Source organism: Carassius gibelio, chromosome B3 (genome assembly GCF_023724105.1).
Source record: "Carassius gibelio isolate Cgi1373 ecotype wild population from Czech Republic chromosome B3, carGib1.2-hapl.c, whole genome shotgun sequence".
NCBI lineage: Eukaryota > Metazoa > Chordata > Actinopteri > Cypriniformes > Cyprinidae > Carassius > Carassius gibelio.
Genome location: NC_068398.1, coordinates 49,143,282 through 49,169,448, shown reverse-complemented (window position 1 = coordinate 49,169,448; position 26,167 = coordinate 49,143,282). Strand labels below are relative to the sequence as shown.

Here is a 26,167-nt window from a genome sequence, read left to right as displayed (position 1 = left end):
GTGGCGCAGGGCCTGAGTTCATTTATAGCCTAAATTTAGCTTTTAAGTTCTGGCGCTTTTATTTAGGCTTTTATTTATTACTTTGTGAAGATTATCTTTGTTGGACAAAACGTGTCATGACCTATGTATAAAAAATAAAAAAATAAATAAAAAGGATTTTGTCAAGTGAAACAGTGTGACGCTTAACAGTCGATCCGCCTACAAAGTGACGTCACGCGGCGGCGTGCGTGATGACGCCATTTCTCAGAGTATCAGGGGTTTCGTCATTGCTCTTCAAGCGGCTTTGGTAGTGTTGGAGTGAGTCTGTGCGAGTGAGTGAAGATGGCAGAAGGCGGCAAGACAGATGTGGAGACGCAGAAAACAGAGATGGAGGCGCTCTTGAAAACGCCGCTGCGCAAAGCAGAGACCTGGTGAGACAAAATAGATAACACACACACACACACACACACACTCATAATATAACAACTCTAGGAGGACACGTGATCCTTGCGTGGGAAAAAGAGGATTGCACCTACTTCCGCGTTCTCCCAATGCTGACTTCACGTGATACATTATATTTCCCACTAAGGAAGATTAATTACGTGGTGTGACCGCATTTTAGCTTTCGACAGAGGACAGTGGGGGGCAGGATGCGGTTGAGGTGTTGGGTTTGTTTTCATTGTTTTCAGGCATCAGGCACACACACATTTGTACTTCATTTATGACTTTCATCAGGTAAATGTCTGGCTTCTGAAGTGCACCATCAAATCTGAGGAAGCATATCAGAGTAGCAAAGTTGTGTTTTCCCGAAACAAATTGTTTAGTTAATAATAATATATTGGCTGAATGCACAAGATTGAGTGCAAGTAATCTCAGGGATGATAATTTACAATTAAATGTAGTTTCCCAGTTGTAAATACGACTTGAGAGGCTGTTCATGTCCAATTCCCGATTAGAAAACTAATATTTACATTAATTTGGATAGCACTTGCAACTTATGAATACACTGAATAGCCTGTAACGTTAGTGTCATTGAAATGAAGAGCTTTCAGAATGAGAGAAACCTATCAAAAACCAAACCCCCACAAAAGAAGTGATCCACTATAACACTATAATAGTGTAGTGAGAAGTCTTTCATGACAGCCCTAATCTAGAGTTGTTTTCTGCAGGTATTTGGTGGACAGTAGCTGGTTCAAGAAGTGGAAGAAATATGTGGGTTTTGACAGCTGGGACATGAATGTGAAGGGCAGCCAAATTGTGTTTCCTGGACCAGTGGACAACTCGGGTCTGTTCAGAGGTGAGAAATCCCTTACAAATGTTAACCTTAACATGAAAAAGTATGTTTTTATTAAAAGAACAAAACCAAGTTGTGCACTTAGGTCTGCATTTTACTTCATTAATGTGCATTAATAGAGATGTGAAGAAAATCACCATCCTTATCCAGCACATATGAGGTGTGACCTATAGTACATTTACACTTTAATCCAACTATATTTCATGTTTTCAAAACAGAGATCTTTTTTTTTTATGTCATAAGAAAGCATTTTATAGAAAGATGAGACCATTTTTGTGTTCATGATTTTTAAAACATGTCTCTATGATGCACTGGAGCCACTGATCACGGCCTCCTAATACTATATGAGTTGTGTTTGACTTCAAGACAACCACACACCAAATAACTAGAATGCATTAGAATCAGTAGATCAGTGTATGTGACCCGTTAAAAATAAATGTCTTTCTTTTCAGTGGTTTAGTTTTTCATGTGCATAAACATCAGGAGAAAAAACTCAGAGAAACAGAATAAAATTACATATGATAGGAATATAATAATTGGGCCTAAACAAAATGTTTCTTTTAAATAATTAATATAAGTCTGTTTTGTTGCATTCTTATGGCTGCACTTCAAGGAAAGAGATGACTGAAAGTGCATCCTGTTTGTTTTCTTTATTGCACATTTACATTTAGTCATTTAGCAGAAGCTTTTATCCAAAGTGACTTAGTGTCTGTTTGCTTAACGCAGTACATGTAAGCAAGGGCTTTTAAATAATATAATAAAATAAATAGAATAGAAAAAGAATAGCAAAAGCTAGTGTTAGAGATCTTTTTTTCTTGCTTTTTTCATTGTATAATAAATCAAAAGAAAACCGGTAGAATACAAAAAGATTAGAAAGCTAGTTAGATTTTTGTTTTTTAAAGAATATAATTAGAATAGAGAGTGCTAGAGTTAGAGGGTCAAATAAAGATGGAAGAGATGTGTTTTAAGCCGATTCTTGAAGATGGCTAAGGACTCAGCTGTCCGGATTGAGTTGGGGAGGTCATTCCACCAGGAGGGAACATTTAATTTAAAAGTCCGTAAAAGTGACTTTGTGCTTCTTTGGGATGGCACAATCAAGCGACGTTCACTTGCAGAACGCAAGCTTCTAGAGGGCACATAAGTCTGAAGTAACAAATTTAGGTAAATGGGTGCAGAGCCAGTGGTAGTTTTGTAGGCAAACATCAATAACTTGAATTTTATGTGAGCAGTTATTGGAAGCCAGTGCAAATTGATAAACAGAGGTGTGACGTGTATTATTTTTGGCTAATTAAAAATTAATCTTGCTGCCGCTTTCTGGATTAATAGTGAAGGTTTGATAGAATTGGCTGGAAGACCTGCCAAGAGAGCATTGCAATAGTCCAGCCTGGACAGAACAAGAGCTTGAACAAGGAGTTGTGCAGCATGATCCGAAAGAAAGGGCTTGATCTTCTTGATGTTGAATAAAGCAAATCTGCAGGAACGGACAGTTTTAGCAATGTACTCTGAGAAAGTCAGCTGATCATCAATCATAACTCCAAGGCTTCTAGCTGTTTTTGAAGGAGTTATGGTTGATGTGCCTAACTTGATGGTGAAATTGTGATGGAACGATGGGTTTGCTGGAAACACAAGCAGTTCTGTCTTGGCAAGGTTGAGTTTAAGGTGATGGTCCATCGTCCAGGAAGAAATGTCTGTTTGACAAGCTGAGATGCGAATAGCTACCGTCAGATCATCAGGATGTAATGAGAGGTAAGTTGAGTGTCATCAGCATAGCAGTGGTATGAAAAGCCATGTTTCTGAATGACAGAACCTAATGATGCCTTATAGACAGAGGAGAAGTGGTCCAAGAACTGAGCCCTGAGGCACCCCAGTAGTTAGAAGTTGTGACTTGGACACCTCACCTCTCCAAGAAAGATTACACAAATGCATAGTTTTTCTTATTGTGTCTTACTCCTGTCTTTATGGACAAAAATGAGAGAATATTCTAGTTTTCCCACTGTGGTAAGGAAAATGATCACACTGGAGCCTCTTACGCATACCCAGCATATAATTTATAGCATTGTTAGATGTTAATAGGCAGGGGTGCACATAATTTTTCAGGCTCGTTCTCATTAGAGAACCTGGAGATTTGGTTTGGTCCTCAAACTGCGTATAAATATAACTCTATATATAAACCCAATAAATATAACTAATAATAATAAGTTACAATATTATTGCACTTTATTTTAGTTTTTAAAAATAAAATAATAAACTAAATGATAATGTGTTATAATATTATACAAAAATAAAAGGTAGGTCTAGTATTAAATAGAATTACAAGTATTTTATAGTAAACTTAAATAAAATGCTAATATTTACTACTACTTTATTTGTTTGCCTCTATAAGAAGAATCGCTTAATGTATTACGCAATTGCAATTCACTTTAGATAAGTGTCTAAAAATAAATAAAGCAGCTTTTTCATCTTTTTCAAACTTAAAATCAGCAGACTTATATTTTGGTTGATTGTCAGCAAGTAAGTATACGCAATTCCTGATTTAGCACTGATGCTGATTAAAGAGCGTCTGAGGATGAATGTCACAGTTTTGCATTGTGCTTTGAAAACGGATAGCTTAGATTTATGCTTTCAGTTTGAAAGAAATCTTATAAAGCACAGTTTGTCTATCTAAAATTGTAATTGTTTATTAACAGTTGTCAATATACTTCTACAACTTCTAATAGTGCATTTTTATTTTGGTCTTATGTGCTTCCCTGTTTACAGGTCTATGTTATTTGCAATGTGCCCTTATAGTTTGTGTTTTATTTTATAATTGTATATATAATTTTGAAATACAATTTTATAGCTACTTGTATTTTGAGATATTTATCAGATTTTTTTCTTATAACTGGTCAAACATACAGGTAATTAGTGTTAGGTAAGTTACTTCAAAAAAGGAAATAATTGCTGATTATTAATTACATCATCAATGTTGTAATTAAAGTACTTTACCATGTAAATACTTCCCTTGACTGGATAGATAATAGAAATTTAACTCTTAATAATTTAAACGAGTCAAAGATGGTTAAAGGCAACATTTTTAGCTTCATAAGTAGAAGAAATTATATTTTTTATAGAGTTTTGTATTATATTTATATATAGACCAGACCATTTCAAAGTGATTTCCACCATATTCTTTAAGTAAGCCAATGGGTGAGACTTCCAGATCATTATACGTTATAGGGAAATAACAATATACATACTGCAATTTTAAATTAATATTTTAAAGTCACATATTATGACTATGCATTGTTCCAGAGACAGCTCTACTTTTCAATCGAATCAAATAAACCTTGTAAATTCTGCACTTTGTTTCTATATTTGTGCGTTCTGACAATGTTAAAGATGCAAAAAGTGAAAAATTTTTGTCAACATTGTTGATAATGTTAACTAATTGTTTCGGCTCTCTCAGCACTATTTATGCACATTGTGTGTCTGTTTTTATGCTAACCTTACGCTACCCAAGAGGGACAGTATTACGTCATCTTTATTAATGATGTCTGGAAATGAGATTGACGTGTTTGCTCCAATTAAAATGACACAAGTTTAAAGTATTTCTCTTCTGCTGCACATCAGTTATGTATGTGTGTCCCGTTTGTAGATTGGGACATGTTGGACATTAAGGAACACCTCATTGATGAGCTGGACTATTACCTGGTTCCCACAGAGGGCTGGAAGAAGCTTGTGAGCTGGTACGGCCTGAAAGATGGACAGGAGCCTATAGCTCGAAAGGTAAAGCTGTCTGTGGAAGGGAAGCTGAGCTGTCCATATCCACTGTAGACATCATTACTGACTGATGAGCTATGATTCCATCCAAAGCTGTGAATTTTATCTTGTGTGCAAAACTGGAATATGGAATAAAACATTTGCGAATAAAGCACCATTACTATCCAACGAGTCAAAGAGAACAAAAAAAACATAACTTCCTGTTCAACTGGCACTTAATATCTCCAAGAAAACTAGGAAAAGCCACTGAATAAAATAATTTTCATATGTTACAAATTACTTGCACTTCAAAGAGAGCAGACATAACCTAATGAGGTCATTGCTTTTAGAGGTGGAACGCAGTCATGAAATACAGTAATTATAGAAATACTTATGACAGACTTTCCTCAGGCATTTCAGAACGACCAAAACAACATATAGATGCTATGAACGAGATCGGTCAGCTGATTAGCCAATTCATCCTTTCTCTGTCTCATGTGCAAAGTCACATGACTTTTTCAATGTGCATTGTGGAATTTATTTGCTAAGTGTTTCAATCTTAGTTTATGCTAATTTTTTCTTATAAAAAGTGTATCCTACTCAGTTGTGCGCATAAGTTTGTATGTGCATTTTTAAAACTTTATGTGCATCTTGGCGTTTCCATCCAGTGTTTTTCTTTTTTTTTATGCAATAATCTAGAATGTATATAAAAATAGGAGAATGGAAATATAGCTATTGCTTATAGATGTAACCATTAACTGCGAGCTGGTTGAAAATTTATTCAAATTTGTGATGATTCAAATCGGTTGAGATGCTAAACAAATCTTTATTCATTTAGTAGTAAGAGTTTATATGAATGCATGAACGAGGAGAACTCTCGTTAGATTGTATCTTTTCTTTTCATCTAGTCTTTGTATAATGCATATTAAATGCATATGTGCAGTGTTGTTAAAAATAAAATAAAAAATCCCCAACAAGGGCAGTGCTGTTTTGTTTACAGTGAAAACCAAGGAAAGGCTTTAAGCGCCACCTGTTGGCAGAGAGTGGATCTGCATCTCATTCTGCTCGTCTGCTGTTTCATGTAGATATTTTTATGTATAGTCAAACCATTCTGTTTTTGCATCAATTGATATAGCTGTATTTCAATTACACAAAGAAATGTGCAGCATTTTGTCACAGCAATAATAAATTTTGTTTAAAAAATAAAATCGTGAATCGAATCGTGAAACCAAAATCGTAAATCGAATTGTGAGTTGAGTGAACCATTACATTCCTACTATTGTTAAATAATACATCACACTGCTCTTGTCTGATGTATTTTTCAACACTGACAGACATCTACATTTTAAACTAAAGATGCACAGATATATCAGCTGCCAATATTTATTGGCTGATTTTTGATAGAGGTGGGTAGAATATCCAAAAACTGTACTCCAAGTTAAAGTACAAGTACTTCTGAAAATAATTACTCAAGTAATTAAAAGCAAAATTCTTAATAGTTGCTTAAGAATAAAAAAATAAATAAAAATCTGACAATTGAACATCAAATTGTTAAATTAAAATAATAATATTGACGTCAGACGTTTTTTTTTTTTTAATAACTATTCTATTCCAGGCAAATTGAAATAAAATGTTCTCCTGATGAAAAAAAAAAAAAAGAAATACGGTGTTAAAATTCCCTTGCTTTGTTGAAAAATTAGTTATTTGAAAAATAATTGAAATTTCATAAGGGGCTATTAATTTTGTCTTCAACGGATATATTGTCATCTTGGAACAAATGCAACTGACCCACTGATGACAATGAAGCTGAGGCTTTTTATGAGCCATAAATTATTGATTAACATGCAGCATCTCAATCACAGCGTACACCGTCCACTATCCTAGTCCTAAAAAAAATTTAAACCTGTTTTCCACTGGATCAAGCCACACGTCACATTGTGTTCTTCTGAGATAAATTCCGGGTTATTCCTCTCTGTGCGTCGTCTTCAAAAAAACAAAAAATAGCCTAGATGAACTTTGAATTTTTATTCAGAGAGCTGATGTCAACTCATGGACGGGATCACATTTAGAAACGATGAGTTTAGACAGGGAAAAATGTACCTCTTATTGGTTACATGTGGATTACTTTCAGAGAATATTTGTAGTCTTTATATTTTGACATGACTAACTTAATTTAAAAGTAGGCATTTCAAGCTTTCTATAGACATTTTTCATGTCTGTGTGTCAAGCATTCACTGAGTTTTAGTTAATTTTTGTGACATGTCTCAGAAAGTAGTGTATGGAGAAATTAATGACAGAAAGCGCACCCTGTTTGTTTACTTTTCTACAAAATCACAATGTTTGTTGATTTTGTGTGATAGACCTTTTTCTAATTTCCAGGTTTCTCAACAGCAGAAGTCATCGTAGTTGGGTAAACTTCTGGAGCAGTGAATGACAGAGTACTACAAATAATTTTTTTTTGCATTCCCATTTACATTGTCCTCAGTGGGTCAGTTGGATTTGTTCCAAGACGAGAATGTCAGAAATGAGAAGCAGAGCCATCAGAAGTGATCTGATAATACATGACTTGTTTTGTTTGACTTCAACCCACATTTCATTTCACAATTTCATTTTTTTTGTGGGGTCTTTCACTGTTGTTTCACTGTTCTTCTTTATTGTTTGTCTTCAGGTGGTAGAAGTGGGCATGTTTGTGAAACACTATAAGGTGGAAGTATATCTCACTAAACTCATGCTATGTGAAGACAACAACATGGACAACATTGTCCCCAGGAGGTTCAGCAAAGCAGACACCATAGGTACGAGTTTTTATTTATTTTTTTCCCTTTAGCTAAGGGTTATTAAAAGTTGATAGTTGAGCAGAAATGTCCCATCTTCCAGGGTGGCATGCTGTACTTGTAGACTACTGAAAAAGTTTTTGGACAAAATGGCTCACTTGGATATTGTGGGATTTCACATGGCAAATGTATATAAATGAGAAGCATTGTAGGATGACAGATTGAGCGCATTAATGCAGAGATATCTAAATTTTCAGCACTCTCTTGAATGCTTTCATCATATCTAGTTGAAAACATGTTGTAAATAAAAGATTAATTGTGCACTGTAGACAGCGTAATTGATTAGAAACTTGCACTGTGTGATTGACAGCTCCAGCAATTATAAAGGGAGGGTTCTTTAATCGCTTTCTATAGGGAATTTAATCAAAAGTTAAATAACAGATTAAGAGGAACAATGTGAAGTTGAACATTTAGTCCCTGGCTTGATTGAACACATGAACACCAATTATTTTGAGACTAAGAACACCTGGTTGTACAAGAATCGTCATTACATGTCAGAAATCATTGATCACAGATTAGGCATTAGAATGAACAGGTATGATATTACCCAGTGCCTGAAAATAGTCCACAGCTAGGTAACGTGACCAGCACCAATTCGCAGAGTTGCAGCCTGAAAATTGCTGCTGCGTAATATCACTGTTCCTGCGGCACCCATGGTACGGCAGCAAAATTATTTGATTATTACACTGGAATGAGAGTAAAGTTCCTAGCCATATCGGTCAAGAAATTCGCAACTTTTCATTTTCTGTTGGTCTTAGTACACGATGTAACTACAGAAGAGTCAAGTTTTACCGTATTTTCCGCACTATAAGGCGCACCGGATTATAAGGTACACCTTCAATGAATGGCCTATTTAAGAACTGTTTTCATATATAGGGTGCCCCAGATTATCAGGCACATAGAATAGAAGATACTGCAGTCAAACGTTTGACTGGGTTTGTGTTATGCATCCACTAGATGGAGCTGTGCTAAAGGGAATGTCAACATTTTGACAGAGCGCCTTGGTAGGGAATGTCAACATTTTGACAGAGCGCCTTGGTCCATATACAAGGCGCTCCGGATTATAAAACGTCTTTTTTTGAGAAAATTAAAGGCTTTTAAGTGTGCCGAAAATACGGTAAATAGGAAAAATATAAAAACTCTTTGGTCACTTTTGAGCGAGATGCTAACGTTCTAATCAGATTCAATGATCTATGCTAAGCTTAGCTAAAAGTGTTACCCCCAGAAATCAGCTGAATTTAGAAATTGGTAAAACTCAACTGTTTAACTCTAGGGGGTAAATAGTAAATAGTGGACTCTTCTTTTAAGATGAATCCTGTCACTCGGCAGCCATCTTTGAAACACCTCTCGAGCATGCAAGTGCAGCTCCTATCTTTTTGATTGAGGAACACCAAATTCTCCAAAACTGTTCACCAAGCTTACGATTAAATGTCATATTTGAAATCACCCATGGAATCTGACAACAACTTTCACAGTGTCTGGGTTGTGTTCCGTGGGTGTCCACTAGATGTCCTCTTTTCCCACGGTGTCTGTCACTTCATTAATTACATTCCTCACGTCCCTGCTTAATTATTGCACCCAGCTGTCACTAATTACCAATCATCACACTCTGTCAGTTTCCCATTAGCGTTTGCCTCTCCTTGTGTATTTAACCCGGTCTGTCTTAGTATGCGACGGAGTCCTTGTGAATTCATGTCCGTCAATCAGTCTTGCCCTTGCCCTGTGTTCATGTGTGTTTATGTGTTAGATGGATGTTTTGGTATCGACCCCTGCCTGGACTTTTTATGCTTTTTGGATTACCCCTTAAATGAAGACTTCCTCGCAATTGGTTCTCTCTCCGTGTTTTCTTGTATCCCGGTTGTGACAACAACTGTCATATGATGTTTATTTTCCTCAAATACCATTATAAACATGTTTGTAATGCTAGATCAACCAGTGCGCAGACACAGTCTCAAGCACAGTCTAAGAACGCTGTCTGCTTCTATAGTAACTGGGATTGCAGTTGCAGTGATGTGCTGACGTTACCGATTAGTGATTGGTTTTTGACCCAGAAGGCGGGGCTTTCTGTGATAGAGCAGCCATATTGAGTGCTGCATTTTTTCCCATTTGAAACTATTCAAGTGACATAACTTGGGTATTGTATAGTCTTTGCTATAACATGCACATTAACTCTCCTCATGAAGTGTGTCCGACAATATCCTTCACGATGTCATCGCTCGTGGCCAGTGCACTCTTATGCAGTTTTGAGCAGCTGGCTGTGTAATATGAGTTAACTCTTTTATTTATTATTTTTATCACTATGGCCTTTTAACTTATAGCTGTGTCCAGTGTTTCCCATACATTGAGTTATTTGTAGCGACTAAATAAACTAACCGCCACAAATAGATTTTACAACAATCTATTTACTAACAATCTGTGTGTGTGTGTGTGTGTGTGTGTGTATGTATATATATATAATGTATAATATTAATGTCTAATATATTTTTCAGATTTAAGTACAAAGAGCTCTGAAAGATTTTTTACATCTCTTTTGCTTTTGACCATCTTCAAATGCTAAATCTACAAATAAAGTGTTATGGTTACGACAGTGATCAGTTTTGTTATAGATATTTTCATAGCTTCCCATCTACTCCAATTATAAAAAACACGTTAATAGTGTTTATTTAGTTCTAATAAGCAAGTTTTTGTTCAAAACTAACCAAAATTAAAACGTGTATAATCTCTGCACAAGAGAGACTTAGGTGTTTTGTTCCAAACTAAATTTGGCTAGCTGCCAAATAGGGGTGTAACGGTTCACAAAATTCACGGTTCGGTTCGATACGATACACTGATGTCACGGTTCGGTTCGGTTCAGTTCGGTACGTTTTAGATACAGCAAAATGTAAAAACATCTCAACTTTTCAGAATGCTGCAAGCGCACCGCGGGTCATGTGACAAGAACTAACCAATCAGCTTCATCCTTTCCCGTAACAACGTTGAAAACTCAGCCAAGATGAAGGAACAGCTGTTCACAGTTGTATATGGATTGCAATTTTGAAATAAATTTAGTAGCAGAGCTACTGCAAGCGATTTTTAGAGCTTGCAAATCCATTTATCATTCGCTGAAATTTCCGCGTCTCATGGAGAGAGCACGTCATTGTTGCTTAGCAAAGACAGACGCCTCATGAGCGCTTCTGCCCGAGCGCTTTGGAAAGGAGGAGAAAGACGCGCTTAGCGTTTTCCACGCGTTTTTAGGCGCGATATGTGAACGGCCCCTAAGGCGCTCGCTCACTCAGCACGCGCTGAAGGCTCGTTGCAAAATGTCTAATGCATTTAACAGACCAGAAATATAAGATCCTAAAATAACCAACAGGTCTGGTGTGGGTGCACTTTGGATTCCCTGTAAGCTATAATACCGGTGTCTAAATGCTGCAGGGATAGTTTGTTGCGTGCTTGTTTCTCATTTTTTTCGTCTTTTCCCAGATACTGACACAATAAGGTGATGTCAGCGTAAATGAGTTGACATGTTTCAAGTATTCCCGCTGGTGTGTTTTTTTTTTTTTTGTATTCCCGCTGGTGTACCCTGTCATGTTGCAGATGCGACATACCGTTGTTTTTTTATCCACCACTCTCTTGCCATCACCATTATAGCTTAAAGGGAATCCAAAGTGCACCCAAACACCAGACCTGTTGGTTACTGGAGGATCTTCTTTTTTCTGGTATGTTAAACACATTGGCCATTTTGCAACGAGCCTTCAGCGCGTACTGAGTGAGCGAGCGCCTGACTGAGTAGTACCCTAACATAAACATATAAGTTGGTGTTTTTTTCTTCTTCGGGAGTGTCAGGGGCGTTGCCTGTTACGTCGTTTGGGTTATTGGGCTACCTTGTTGAACGCATATCATTATATTTCTCTTTTTTTTTTTTTTTTATATAATGAATTAGTCCAACGAATTAGTCTTTTCCTCACTTACAAGAGTTAACCCCTCAAGCTTTTATTTTGCCAGAAAACTGCAGGACACAGGTTTAAAAATTTCCCACTAAAATCGTGTTTTTATAACCTTTTAAAAAACATCTATCCTGGCAGGCCTTATTGAACGCGAAATGAGGAAATTGTTCAGTGTACCAGATGAGAAGGAAACAAGGTTGTGGGGCAAATACATGAACAATACCTGGGAGCCATTGAAAAATTTGAACAGCACCATTCAAGACGCTGGACTCTATCAGGGACAGGTAAGAGCGTTTGTGTTTACTGCAACCAGGAACCATATGCTAATTTGATAAACCTGAGAATAATCAGAAATGGATCAGGTCAGAAATAAGCTTTTCCATTAAGTGCCAATATTTGCCCCTTGGATTGATTTTCAGGGGCATCCATCTCCTTTTTTTTACTTTTATTGATGCTGTATCAATTTAGTAACAGAAGTCATTATGCTGCAAAGTTGGAACACAATCAGTCCCTCCAGAAAAACGTGGATTTTTTTTGTGATTGTTGCGGGCAAAAATCCTTGATTATGCGGCAGGTTTTCTTAAAAAATGCGATGGAATATGCGGGATATTTTTGCAATCTTATGCGATGAAATTGCGGGAACTTGCAAAAACTGCGGTTTGATGAAAAAGAGAAAAAAAGGTGACCCCCCCCCCCCCAACACCCTGTTATCACTAGGCTACTACCTTACTGTAAAGAGTAATTTCTTATGACTTCCTATGATAAGCAAGCATACTAAATCACATAATATTTAAGTTCTCATTCTGTTTTATTTCAGACCTTAATTAACACATGGCTCAAACTTACAAAACATTGAGTCAAACAAGTTCTCTAGCTTTACAAAAGGAATATTCAACTACTTCTGTAAAAATGAATACAAATAAAATATACACACAAATATACAAATGCTGTTTTACAGGAATTGCAAAGTGCAATCTCTTATTGCAACGTAAATTATTTTACATACTACTAATATACTTACAACTGTAAGGTTTTGGTACTATTCTGTAACAAAAAAGTACAATCTTAAAACTGTAGAGGTGCATCAACTTCTGAATGAAACTACAACAGTCCACTGTGAAAATGAAAAATAACTGCGTAGCCTTTAACACTGGCCTATCATTCGCCATCCTCATCCTCATCCCTCTGTCAAAATAATTTGCCCCCACTGTCATGTAACACACCGGGTAACTGCTTCGCGTGGTCTTTTGCGCTTATTTTTGTTGGCAGATGAGAATGGTTTGCGTCCTTCGTCCTGGTTTCACCGCGGGCTTCACAGATGATGTTCACGTCGCGCAATTACGTCACTTCATAAGGTTCCTATTGGGAAATAATGGCGATTTACTTGTGTGAAGTAAACGCAACATTTTTCAACTTTCTGCTAAGATATATGTGACTTTTTTGCAACGAACATTATTATGATTATGAAATCATGCTACCTCCGCATATTTTGCTTCCTGAAATCGGGATTTTATGCGTGAAAGTGCGGCGTATTTAAAAAAATGCGACCTCCGCATAAATATGCGGCCCTTGGCTGATTATGCATTAAATCACGCGATCGCATAATCGCGTTTTTCTGGAGGGACTGCACAATCTGCAGCTTTAATGACAAGCTTATTTACACTTTTTAATGATGCTTAAAGGTGGCAGACCTTTTATTTAACAGAAAATTGTGTGATGTGTAATATAAACAGCCTACATGAATGTGATGTATATGGGTTCAACAGGTATGTGTGTGATTGGTCACCAAAACACTGTTAGTTTGGTAAAGGAGGAAAAGAAAGAATACCTGTAATTAGGAGAATCTGTCACACAATTTGTCCTGCAAGATGTTTGAAGACGCATTGATTTTCAAATCACAACTTGTGAAATTTGCCTGTATTACTATTGCATTGCAGCAGCATGAGTTCAGTGGGAGCCACATGGCAAAATTAGGCGTAGCATTGAAACTTTCAGCTGCACTTTGACACTGGGACAGTCCTGCTCATGCATGCATTGTGAACACTGTAACCTGTCAACATTGGACTACTCCACTCAGGTTACATTTTTCTCTGTTTGTAGGTGTTAGCCATTGAACCGAAGAACGAAGACAACATGTGGCCTCGTGACTCTTCAAAAGCAAAGTTAGTAAACACATTAAGTTTTTTTTTTTTTTTTTATAAAGTATTTTTATTTCTTCCTTTTTTAGATAACTGGTATCAATCTCAGAAAGGTTTATTAAATAGATTGCCAGGTATTATATAGGTAAATGGAAAGCCTACTTAAAAATGCTGTTCCACATTATTAAACTAGACAGAGTCTTTCTGAAAAAGAAAATAAAAATGACCCGTTTGAAGATTCTGATTCCAGTCGTTTGGAGAGCAAAGTTAGGAATTTGACATTGTCATGTAACAGTCTTTCTTTGTCCTTCTTCACAGTCTGTAATTGTTCAGCCAGTGCTTAAACCTTTGCTTTTTCTGCTTTGTTCTCATGTTGTAATTTGTCAGTTTCACATCTCTGTAGATGCAGTCGAATTTGTTTGAGCAAAATTACAGACAAGCCACCTCTGTTGGTGTTTGTCCTTAAGCGCTGCATCTTTTCATAAGCCCTTTTCAAGTCCGGCAAAGCCCATAGTCCACTCTCTGAGTACTTGATGCTGTACTTCTGGCAGATGTCATCATGGCACTTCCTCAGTCCCAGCCTTTGTCCCGATATGAATTCAGATTCTCCAACACCTGTGAATGGCAACATTTGGAGGTTCTGTCCCATGTGTTTCTGTTGTTGGCCTCAATGCATGACTTTTGCCATTTGTTTTGTGTAGACTCAGCCATGGCAAATACATGAAACACAGACAAATCATTCATTTAAAAGCTCAGCTTAGTTTTCAATCTTACATTTATAACAAAACATTTACATTCAGCCTATTTTTCCTTGTTTAATGTCTGAATTGAGTTCAAGCTCAGAAGGCTGCATTACTTCTTTCAAATTTGTTTCTTAGACAATTTACATTATACCTTTCCGCATGTTTCACAGAAGCAAACAAAGTTATAGATTCATGGCTTTATGCGATCATCTTCTAAGTTAGAACATTTATTTCAATCTACATAAGTGTCTACTGAATTAACACCCAGTTAAGAATTCACATTTCTTGCAGCAACGTCATTAACAATTCTATCTATGGCTCCTACAGTCCCTGGACAAATGGACTAAAATATTTTTTTACACAATTCCTACAAACAAAAAGAGAACTGACCAAGCCTCTGCTTCTACAATTGCTTTATGAACGGACTAAATTGTTTCTTAAACAATTCCTACAAACTCCAGAGAACAGGACTAAGCCTATAATTACACATCTATGGCTCCTACAGTCTCATGAGAATGGACTAAACCTCTTTCTTAAATGGTTCTTACAAACTCAAGAGAAAGGCCTAAGCCAAACATTTCTTAAACAGTGCTACACTGGTTATTATGGTTACACAACATGCATCAAATTATCTGCTTATGAAAAAGTGTTCTTTAAGTTCTTTTAGAAAGCTGATAGTTTTAAACACAAAATTAGGATCTTAGGAAATTAGGACAGGATCAAGTTGATTCAAATCACTTATGTCCACAGATGTGGTCTGTTGATCTTCAACACAAAAACTGTAGAATCTCCAAAACTTTTCACTTATTGCAGTTGGTGAGTACTCTTGTCAGTGTCTCCTGGCTGGCTCGCCAAATTGTTAGAATTTGCCGTATTTGGCTGAACAGTAGTTCGGGTGGCTTGCCAATGTACTAGATCTCTCTAATACATAAAATAAGTAAGCTTGACCAAAGTTCTTGTGGGGAGAAGAATTTATTGAAGGTAGCAGTGTAGCAGTTCTTCAGCAGTGATGTTAACATGTCATCCTTCAAACAATCATCACCCAAAGTACTGTCTGTAAGACCAGACCTTTACACCTGGTAACAAATGTGGTACAAAAAATACAATAACACCCCATGGAGAGCCAATGATAGTGTAACATTGTGATGACCTGATAGGACCTCCCATTGAGAGCCCATGATGCATTGACCTAATGCTGACCTAATGTGCTAATTACATGGGCCATTTGGGCCACACTTTTGTATACAGTTTGAGTTGCTAGCATATAAGCCACAGTCACATTTAAATGCATCTGACTAAAGATACACATAATCTTTCACCACGATATTGATGGCTCCGAAGACAACAAGATGCTGTGCAGTGCCAGTGGTGTAAGGGTTATTTGCATAGTCTACAGTTTACAATTAGAACAATGTCTTTAATGATTTTCATAATTCCAGATTACAGTCCAAACATAGGTAGCTTTCTCTCATGCATTCATGTAATGATTAATTAGGTAGGTGTGCACACGTTGTTACAAACAGCACTCAATAAGTTTATACAGTTCTATGAGTATATATGGAGTAGATTTGTGTCCATGAAGATCTATTTTTTTCTAAAGGGGACACTGAAGGTTGTTATCTTTTTTGCCCACTTCACTACAGGTGGATTTAACAACAAATAAAAAACAGGCAAAATAAACCAAACAAATTGTTTATTTTACATTTTTTAGAGCAGTAGGTACAAGTTACAGAGAACAACTGTCAGTATGGAAAAGAAGGGACTGTAAATCTGGACACAATTTTCAGTCCTTCAGAACATCTGTAGTAATTAAAACGGCAGTATTACAAGGGGCTACAAGTATTTTCTGATTGTGTCTCTTCAGGAGTCTTGGACTGAACCAATCAATTCATATGGATTTATACAGATTTTACAGCTACAGTTATGATACAGTTATGTTTTTAGGAACTTTTTGAATTGTCAAGGTTACATGGACTTTCAGAGGATTTTTTTTTTTTCCAAATCTATTTGTGTTTCAAAGATGAATGTAAGTCTTAAGAGTTTGAAACTACATAAGTTAGTAAATGACTATTTAAATTTTTGAGTGATTTTAATTGTATATCTCTCTCTTTTGATACAGTAAAAAGGCAGAATCCAGAATTTCAGTGGACAGGAATGAGTTTGTGTGTGCAGTGTGTCTGGATCTCCTGAAGGATCCAGTGACAATCCAGTGTGGACACAGTTACTGTAAGAGCTGTATTACAGGTCACTGGGATCATGAGGATCAGAAGAGAGTCTACAGCTGTCCTCAGTGCAGACAGACCTTCAGTCCAAGACCTGCTTTAGCTAGAAACACCATGCTGGCTGAAGTGGTGGAGAAACTGAAGAAGACTGAACTTCCTGCTGACTGTTACGCTGGAGCTGGAGATGTGCAGTGTGACGTCTGTACTGGAAGAAAATACAAAGCCGTCAAGTCCTGTCTGCTGTGTCTGAACTCTTACTGTCAGAATCACCTTGAACAACATGAGGGTTTCTTTAAAGGAAAGAAACACAATTTGACCGAAGCCACTGGACGACTGCAGGAGATGATCTGCAGTGAACATGAGAAACAGCTAGAAATGTACTGTATCACTGACCAACAATGCATTTGTGTGCTGTGTATGAAATATGAGCATAAAACCCACAACACTGTGTCAGCAGCAGCACAGAGAACAGAAATACAGGTATGAGCCTAAAACTAGACTCTGATGAAATAATGCTGACACTTGTTTATTTGTTGCTCACATAGTTCATGGAACTTTTGAAAAATCATTGAAAACATGTTTATCGAGGCATTCATTGGTTAAATGTGTTTTGTTAAAGCAAACTTTAATGAAGTATTCATCCATTGTTTAAAAACATCATTAAGTTAAATGCAATTACAAACATTTTCTATTTTCAGTAAATCTGGCTGAATCCAGATGATTATAACATGGGCTGCAGCTCCATTACACAGCAGAAACACTGAGTGTGAAAGCTCTATGTCTGTGATAGTTTCTGATACTTAAACAGGCCTTATGCTTCATGTTAATTTATGTATGATGGTGGTAACTGATCAGTCCCCTCCATATTCCTAAACCCCTCTACCCCACTTTTATTGGATTCATGGGAAAAATGATTATTCAACATTTACTGTTATTAATTTGTACTTCAGAAACAGCTTAAGGAGACACAGCAGATGTTCCAGCAGAAAATCCAGCAGAGAGAGAAAGATCTCCAGCAGCTGAGAGTGTGTGTAGAGTCTCATAAGGTGAGTCTGGAGAGGAAGAGAAGTTTGACTTAGTCTCAGTCTGGACTCTCATCTTTTAGGCCCTCTGAAGCTCACTGTGTGATTGTGATGTGTGTCTAACAGCGCTCTGCACAGACCGCAGTGAAGGACAGTGAGACTATTTTCTCTGAGCTCATCCGCTCCATAGAGAGAAGCCACTCTGAGCTGATACGGCTGATCAGAGATCAGGAAAAGACTGCAGTGAGTCGAGCTGAAGGACGACTGGAGCGACTGGAGCAGGAGATCAATGATCTGAGGAGGAGAGATGCTGAGCTGGAGCAGCTTTCACACACACAGGATCACATTCAGTTCCTGCAGGTAACACAGGTCTAGAAAAACAGGATCAGAGTGGACTTGAGCCAGATCCTGGTGGGACTTTTTTGTTGTTTGTTTTTGTTTATTTGTTTAGTTTTTTAATTGAAGATGTTCTGTCATCTTTTTAGTGCCTTTTATTTTATATTTTATTTTAACAAATTTTTAAATGGGTCATATGATCCGATTTCGATTTCAAGTTTTCCTTTCTCTTTGGAGTGTTACAAGCTGTTTGTGCATAGATAAGATTCCTACAGTTGCAAAGACTTAAGTCTTAAATCCAAAGAGATATTTTTTTATAAAAGTTAAGATTCGACCAAAACCAAAACCCTCCTAAAACCCTTAGTTTTAAAGCCCCCACATGTCTACGTCACTGTGTGGGAAAATTTGCACAACACCCCCCAAATGTTTACACAAAGAAAGAAGGCGTACCTTTGATTCCTGCTGTAGTATTGTTGTTGCTGCCACCATGTTGTAGAGCAGGGATAGGCAACTCTGGTTCTGGAGGGCCACTATCCTGCAGAGTTTAGCTTCAGCCCTCATAAAAAATCACCTGCCTGTATCTATCCAGTAATCCCGAAAGCACTGATTGCCTTGTTCAGGTGTGTTTAATTAGGGTTGGAGTTAAACTCTGCAGGATAGTGGCCCTCTAGGACTGGAGTTGCCTATCCCTGTTGTAGAGACACTGTGTTTAATCTGTTCAAATTGATTTTTAATTTAATAACCACTTGCCTGTAAAACATTGAGGAATCTGAGTGTGAAGTCCTAAAACAGGAAGTGATGCTGTATATAAGCAATGCTTCAGCTCGCTCAAACCAAACAAAACCTTACCTTGAAACTTTCACTTACCTCTTAAAAATCATAAGTTACTTTGAACAGCTTTTCCTTAGCAAATCTACTCAAACCTACCACTGATCTGTTGACTTGTGAAATGAACATTTAAGTTAATCCATCGAAATGATTTACTACAAAGGTATTATATAGCATAGCAGAAAATTGTGGCCTTCGTGTGATGAAATGAATATGAGAAAAATGTAGCTGATGCTGTGAAAGAGCCAGATTGAGGTGAGCTACTAAAGAGAAGTCAACAAGAACTGCACACATTAGATATTAGTACAGGTTATTGGGTGGAGTATGGGGCTGATCAGTTCTCTTTTGATATGGTTTACTCACATTTCATTAACTTAATGCTACGGGGAAACTCAGGTTCTCTGAAATACTGAATTCTGACTCTATAATGGGATTTCAGCCAAACCAGGCGAGGCAGTCTGCCTATACAAATCTGCGTTGAATGCCATTTATCAGAATCATTTTACTTCAGCACGAAGATCATCTCCTCACTGGCTTCCAAAGAAAGAAAATAAAGAAGGCTACTATTTGCCATAGAAAAGCCCTGGTAGTGGAGAGATGCTTCACTCAAGCAGTGCGTTTTGCAGTTTCCTATATTAGAGCAAATTTTTAGGGCTGTTTGTTACAAAATGTCACGCCACAAGGGCTCCCCTGCATGCCCTGGACGAGCACAATGTGTCACTTGCCAGGGCTGCACCCACGCTGAAGCAGTGCTCAACAAGACGGACTGCTCTCACTGCGAGAGCATGAGTCTCATCTCCCCCACCGGCCCCACCCCTCACACTCACCTGTTTTGTTCCTCTCCGGATAATTCCCCAGTGCTATTACCCGATGAGGCTCTACACCCCTTGTCAGGAGAGAGCGGTCTGGTCTCTTTTGCTTTATCTGAGTAGGATGCTGCTGATGATGTCATTGGCAGCTTTTGACGCTGAGGATCGGTCAGGCTCCGTGGAAGCCTACAATGCAAAAAATGCTTATCTTAGTATTTTTGCGTTGTTTCTGGTCAAAATATCAAAAAATTCGCCTTGTTCAGGTGTGTTTAATTAGGGTTGGAGTTAAACTCTGCAGGATAGTGGCCCTCTAGGACTGGAGTTGCCTATCCCTGTTGTAGAGACACTGTGTTTAATCTGTTCAAATTGATTTTTAATTTAATAACCACTTGCCTGTAAAACATTGAGGAATCTGAGTGTGAAGTCCTAAAACAGGAAGTGATGCTGTATATAAGCAATGCTTCAGCTCGCTCAAACCAAACAAAACCTTACCTTGAAACTTTCACTTACCTCTTAAAAATCATAAGTTACTTTGAACAGCTTTTCCTTAGCAAATCTACTCAAACCTACCACTGATCTGTTGACTTGTGAAATGAACATTTAAGTTAATCCATCGAAATTATTTACTACAAAGGTATTATATAGCATAGCAGAAAATTGTGGCCTTCGTGTGATGAAATGAATATGAGAAAAATGTAGCTGATGCTGTGAAAGAGCCAGATTGAGGTGAGCTACTAAAGAGAAGTCAACAAGAACTGCACACATTAGATATTAGTACAGGTTATTGGGTGGAGTATGGGGCTGATCAGTTCTCTTTCAATATGGTTTACCCACATTTCATTAACTTAATGCTACGGGGAAACTCAGGTTCTCTGAAATACTGAATTCTGACTCTATAATGGGATTTCAGCCAAACCAGGCGAGGCAGTCTGCCTATACAAATCTGCGTTGAATGCCATTTATCAGAATCATTTTACTTCAGCACGAAGATCATCTCCTCACTGGCTTCCAAAGAAAGAAAATAAAGAAGGCTACTATTTGCCATAGAAAAGCCCTGGTAGTGGAGAGATGCTTCACTCAAGCAGTGCGTTTTGCAGTTTCCTATATTAGAGCAAATTTTTAGGGCTGTTTGTTACAAAATGTCACGCCACAAGGGCTCCCCTGCATGCCCTGGACGAGCACAATGTCTCACTTGCCAGGGCTGCACCCACGCTGAAGCAGTGCTCAACAAGACGGACTGCTCTCACTGCGAGAGCATGAGTCTCATCTCCCCCACCGGCCCCACCCCTCACACTCACCTGTTTTGTTCCTCTCCGGATAATTCCCCAGTGCTATTACCCGATGAGGCTCTACACCCCTTGTCAGGAGAGAGCGGTCTGGTCTCTTTTGCTTTATCTGAGTAGGATGCTGCTGATGATGTCATTGGCAGCTTTTGACGCTGAGGATCGGTCAGGCTCCGTGGAAGCCTACAATGCAAAAAATGCTTATTTTAGTATTTTTGCGTTGTTTCTGGTCAAAATATCAAAAAATTCTCAAATCAAGATGCATTTACTAAATAAGCGAAATGATGAAAAAACTAGATTAATTGCATTTTGCTTAATACAAATAAAATATCTAAAAAACAAAAGATATTGAAGACAAAAATATTAAGTAAAGCCTTTTTGCAATGTACATTTATGAGCCCATCAGGGCAGCCTCTGCAACTTCCCGTAAGGATCATCAACATCATTTCAGAGGCCAAATCACAATCTACTCAATGCCTTCATGCCCCCAAATGGTCCATATTTCCTTTGACTTGTGACATATTGTCGTTTATACAGGAGCTGCTGTGTGCTTCAGGGGCAGCTCTAAAGGGCTGCAGTTTAATGATCTACTGTCCAGTGGGATAATCTTTGTATCTTAACTGGCATTAGGGGTCATTCACACAAATAACATCTTTTGCATGCTCAAGTTTGTTATTTTAAATGTAGACGCATGGCAGGTGCACTCATAATAGAAGCGACACAGTTGCAATGCATTTTTTATGGCTGCAAATTTATCCTATGCTGAAACTACTACTTCAAGGAGAGCGCAGGTCATGATCGCTTAAAAATAGCGGATACCTCCGGTGCGCAAGCGTTTTGGAAAAATATCAAAAAATGGTGCGCCTAGCATATTCCACGCATTTTAAGTGAAGCCCCTTAAGATGCAAAGATTATCCCACTGGCTAGTTGATGCCATAGTTCTGACTGGAATATGTCCAATTAGAATAAGAACCTATTGCACCAGGGTCCTCCCCCAGAACCTAGTGCAGTGGAGTTTCCATGAAGCCCCTTTAACACTGTGATTCCGGCAAATACACGGGTAAAGTGTTCCGGCAATTGTTCCCGGGTCACTAGATTTTGCACTTTCACACTGCCAGTGATTACCTGGGATATGTGCATGCTTTGACACACATCTCGTAAAGGTCCTGTAATGACACGTACATTACACGTCACGCCCTGATGTCACGAGTCGAAAACGTTAGGCATGTCATACTTTCAATGAAACGAGCGAACGATCTCGGCGTCAGCACGGAAAGTGAGGAACTAACTGATCTCTGCTTCCTTACAGTTTGCGCACATTTTTTGGTCGCGAATATTGATCTTCCTTCAAAACAGGCGGTAAAAGAGTCACTTGATAACGTGCATCATCACTACGATGCCATTAGATCTGGCTTTTGTTCACACAGCGCTTGTCCCAGGATTGGACCCGGCAATGTTACTAGGTCCCCGACCCGGGTTAAATCCCGGGGGCGTGTTTGCTTTCACACAGAAGGCGACCCAGGAATGTTCTGGCAATTTGCCGGTCCAACGTGCAGTGTGAAAGGGGCTCTAGTGATATCTGTGCAGCAGCTGGCTGGTCTTCGCCATCTTACCTTTGCTAGGTTTTTTAACCTGAATGTTCCTGCCCTTGCAGAACAGGTTTTGTCTGCTTAAACTATCTTTGACCCTGCTGGTGGTCGGGCATGTTAGAGCCATTTTTGCCCTGAGGACTCAGTCTTATGGCCTAGGTTTGACTGATTCCAGGTTTGTTTCGCCCTTATTAGCCCACACAAACAGTAGGGCCCTCACCTTGAACAACCTAAGGCTTGGCTCACAGGATGACTTTTCATTCTGCAGATGTAGCACGGTGCTATTGGATTTTGTTCCCCATTAACACAATGTGATTGAACTGCATCAAAAGGGAATTACTAATATAACCTTGGTACCCTGAGATAACAGGAATGAGCACTACATAGTCGATGCTGTCACTTACGTAAATATGCAGATGTTCCCACATTTATCAAATCAGGCTTCAGTATTTCAGAGAAACATTTTGCCAGTAGTGTTAAGTTTAGCCAATTTTTGTTCCTGTTGTCTCCATAAACCAAGATTACATTAATTTCCAGAGCATTTTATTCCTGTTTTCTGTAGATTTTCCAGTCTCTCTCATCACCACCTGAATCTACAGAAGTAAATGACAATCCTTCCAGTCCTCTCTTCTCTTATGATGGCCTGAGAGAATCTGTCCATCAGCTGAGAGACAAACTGGAGGATTTCTGCACAGAAGAGATCAAAAAGATCTCTGACAGAGGTAACTTGTCTGATCTCAGAAATTAGTTCATCACCTCGTATCACGTAGAACTTCATATAAGAAATGTCTTTGTAATGGATGCAGGATCATGAATCACACTGTTCATGTCTGTTGATTTCCACAGTCAAATTAACCAACATTGCTCCGAAGACCAGGAACGACTTCCTACAATGTAAGTCACACAAAAAAACAAGCAGAAAAACTCACGGAGTGTGTTCATGTTCTTCCTGTAAAAGTGAAAGATAATTTTCATAATTGATGACAATGCTCAGGATATCGGTTTAGCTGTACTGAGACACTGATGATATACTGAAAGTGAAGACTTGAGAGACATGAAAAGATTAAACAGATTAATAATACCTTATTCTGATTTGTTTTATCTCCATCAGATTCCCATCAGCTCACTCTGGATCTGAACACAATAAATAAACACCTCTGTCTGTCTGAGAGGAACCGAGTGATTGCTAGCACTGACAAAGCGCAGCTGTATCCTGATCATCCTGACAGATTTGATCAGTGGTTTCAGGTGTTGTGTAGAGAGAGAGTGTGTGGACGCTGTTACTGGGAGATTGAGTGGAGTGGTGATGTGTTTATATCAGTGTCCTATAAGAGCATCAGCAAGAAGGGATTGGGCAAGGAGTGTGTGTTTGGACGTAATGCTAAGTCCTGGAGTTTGATCTGCACCCCCTCGAGATATTCACTCATACACAATAACATTGAGACTGAACTCCCTAAAGTGTCCAGTCATAGAACAGGAGTGTATGTGGATCCCAGTACAGGAACTTTGTCCTTCTACAGCGTCTCTGACACAATGAGCCTCATCCTCATCCACACAGTCCAGACCACATTCACTCAACCCCTCTATCCTGGGTTTAGGGTTGGTTCTGGGTCATCGGTGAAACTGTGTTGATGGATCCGAAGAGACTGATGGGAGATTCTACCCATAATGCTTTAAGCTGCATGATAAATCAGAAACAGCTAGATGTTACAGTGTCATCTTTTCCGTTCATTACATTAATACTACAGGTGAACTTCTGTCACTGAAGTGTCTATTTGAGAAAAGCCTTGTCTTGTGTTTCAGTAGGTTTTTATGTTGTTTGTAGATGAACTTAACATAATTCACAAAATCTAATTCCACCTGTGATTTGGTTTTGTGATGTAATAAAATAAACTTCCCCTGGGAATTAAATTTTGTTATGTGGCCAGAAACCCAATAAAAATCATAATATCTTCAAAGGTCCCATTCTTAGTGATCCCATGTTTTAAACTTTAGAGTATAAATAATATCTGTAAAATTCTAAAGCTCATAGTTCAATGCCAAGCGAAATATTTTATTTAACAGAATTCGCCTACAACGAACGACCAGTTTGGACTACATCCCTCTAGTTACTGCAGTAATGACGTCACTAAAACAGTTTTTTAAGTGTATTTTATTATTTAAGTTGGTGCATTTAACAGTTTCTGTAACTTATACAAAGGGCAACGCTGTTTAGCTTTGTTAACTAGATGTTAGGGCTGTGCAATAAAATCAAATGCGATTTTCATGCGCATCTCGTCAGTAAAAGCGTTCTTTGATTAGAAGTACATCTCCACCAAGTGCGTTCAGATCAGGATTGCCAGGTTTTCAAAACGACACAGGAACCGCTGGCACAATCAGAACTCGTTACGTATTTATGAAGGAGGGACTTCATAGAACAAGGAAGGAATCAGCCCTTTTTTATCACCGTGAAAAACAACGGTATACAGATCAGTGAATTGTGTGAAAAATTTTAAAAGTATTTTATTTTTGTCTTTTTTTTTTTTACACGCGAAACATGAACACGTTATATTGCACACTGTAAACACAATCACAGCTTCAAAAAAAGAAAAGAAAAACATGACCCTTAAGTATCAGGTGATCTTTTTCTAATGACCCAGCAGACTTTACTAATTTAACACCATCTCCTTCAGTGGACCAAGACACCAGTAAAGCAGCTGTGGCCAATACGACTGTCTGCATTTAATTCATGATCATAGAGATATAGTCTTCTTTCTCCCATTTGAACTTCTCACTGAGAAACATTAGATCACAGTTTCATAACAAAGAAATAATAAAAATAAATCAAAGTTTGTCAAAAAAAAAAAAACTATAAACCCAAAAATGATATAGACTTCTGTCTAGGACTAGGGCCTATACATTTTATGAAGGAATGCATGAACGATAAAAGCTTTAAAGCCGTGGAAATAGTATTTGAGCTCTTCTTTTTTTGAAATTCAAAAAAGGGATTTTGTGCAATAATGTGGCCAACAGTTGAGTTAAACGGGAGTAGAAATAGAAATCACCAAAACCATTAACGTATAAAAACCATCACTTTTTACCTCCATGGTCAACTGCTCCTTCAGCTTGTCATCAACCAATACATCGTGCTCGATCCACATAACCCCAAAGGCTGGATCAAGAACAGCTGCTTTGACATAAACAGGATCAGAGAATGGCAGGATTCCTTCATTGGTCTCTGGCTGAGAAATTTTTACATTGACAAAGATGCTTATGAATCTTCTTTGCAGTGATCTTTAAAGACTGTGGATTAGGTTGACCAAGTATTGTGTTCCTTCTTTCTGGTTTTCCAAGTGATGGTTGAGGGACAGAACACAGGGAATCACAGCACTTATGTTTACAACTTTCTCTCCCTGAGTGAGATCAGTGGCATCAGCAAAGGGCTTC

The 26,167-nt window shown here is 38.1% G+C and overlaps 1 protein-coding gene across 4 annotated transcripts; it reads left to right on the top strand.

Annotated features, from left to right (window-relative positions):
* The first annotated feature begins 263 nt into the window (after nucleotides 1-263).
* Nucleotides 264-24,701, top strand: LOC127953859 (ubiquitin carboxyl-terminal hydrolase 15). 4 transcript variants are annotated; one of them, XM_052553199.1, is made up of 12 exons: nucleotides 264-410; nucleotides 1,149-1,276; nucleotides 4,908-5,038; nucleotides 7,680-7,806; nucleotides 11,910-12,055; nucleotides 13,872-13,933; nucleotides 16,772-17,354; nucleotides 17,825-17,920; nucleotides 18,023-18,256; nucleotides 23,304-23,463; nucleotides 23,588-23,635; nucleotides 23,853-24,701. In XM_052553199.1, exons 1-12 carry the CDS (start codon nucleotides 322-324, stop codon nucleotides 24,371-24,373), a joined length of 2,325 nt encoding a protein of 774 aa, XP_052409159.1. In that variant the 5' UTR covers nucleotides 264-321; the 3' UTR covers nucleotides 24,374-24,701. The 4 variants fall into 4 exon arrangements, with proteins under 4 accessions (XP_052409159.1, XP_052409161.1, XP_052409162.1 ...); XM_052553200.1 differs by lacking the exons at nucleotides 264-410; nucleotides 1,149-1,276 and adding an exon at nucleotides 7,391-7,449 and having other exon boundaries at nucleotides 4,956-5,038; XM_052553201.1 differs by lacking the exons at nucleotides 17,825-17,920; nucleotides 18,023-18,256; nucleotides 23,304-23,463; nucleotides 23,588-23,635; nucleotides 23,853-24,701 and having other exon boundaries at nucleotides 16,897-17,063.
* Nucleotides 24,702-26,167: the final 1,466 nt, after the last annotated feature.

What these genes read in the sequence shown, in the direction of transcription:
- LOC127953859 (XM_052553199.1), top strand. Translation starts at nt 322, where the DNA reads ATGGCAGAAGGCGGCAAGACAGATGTGGAGACGCAGAAAACAGAGATG. An exon ending in ATCACATTCAGTTCCTGCAG is followed by an intron (nt 18,257 to 23,303) that starts GTAACACAGGTC and finishes TGTTTTCTGTAG; the next exon opens with ATTTTCCAGTCTCTCTCATC. An exon ending in CAAAAAGATCTCTGACAGAG is followed by an intron (nt 23,464 to 23,587) that starts GTAACTTGTCTG and finishes TGATTTCCACAG; the next exon opens with TCAAATTAACCAACATTGCT.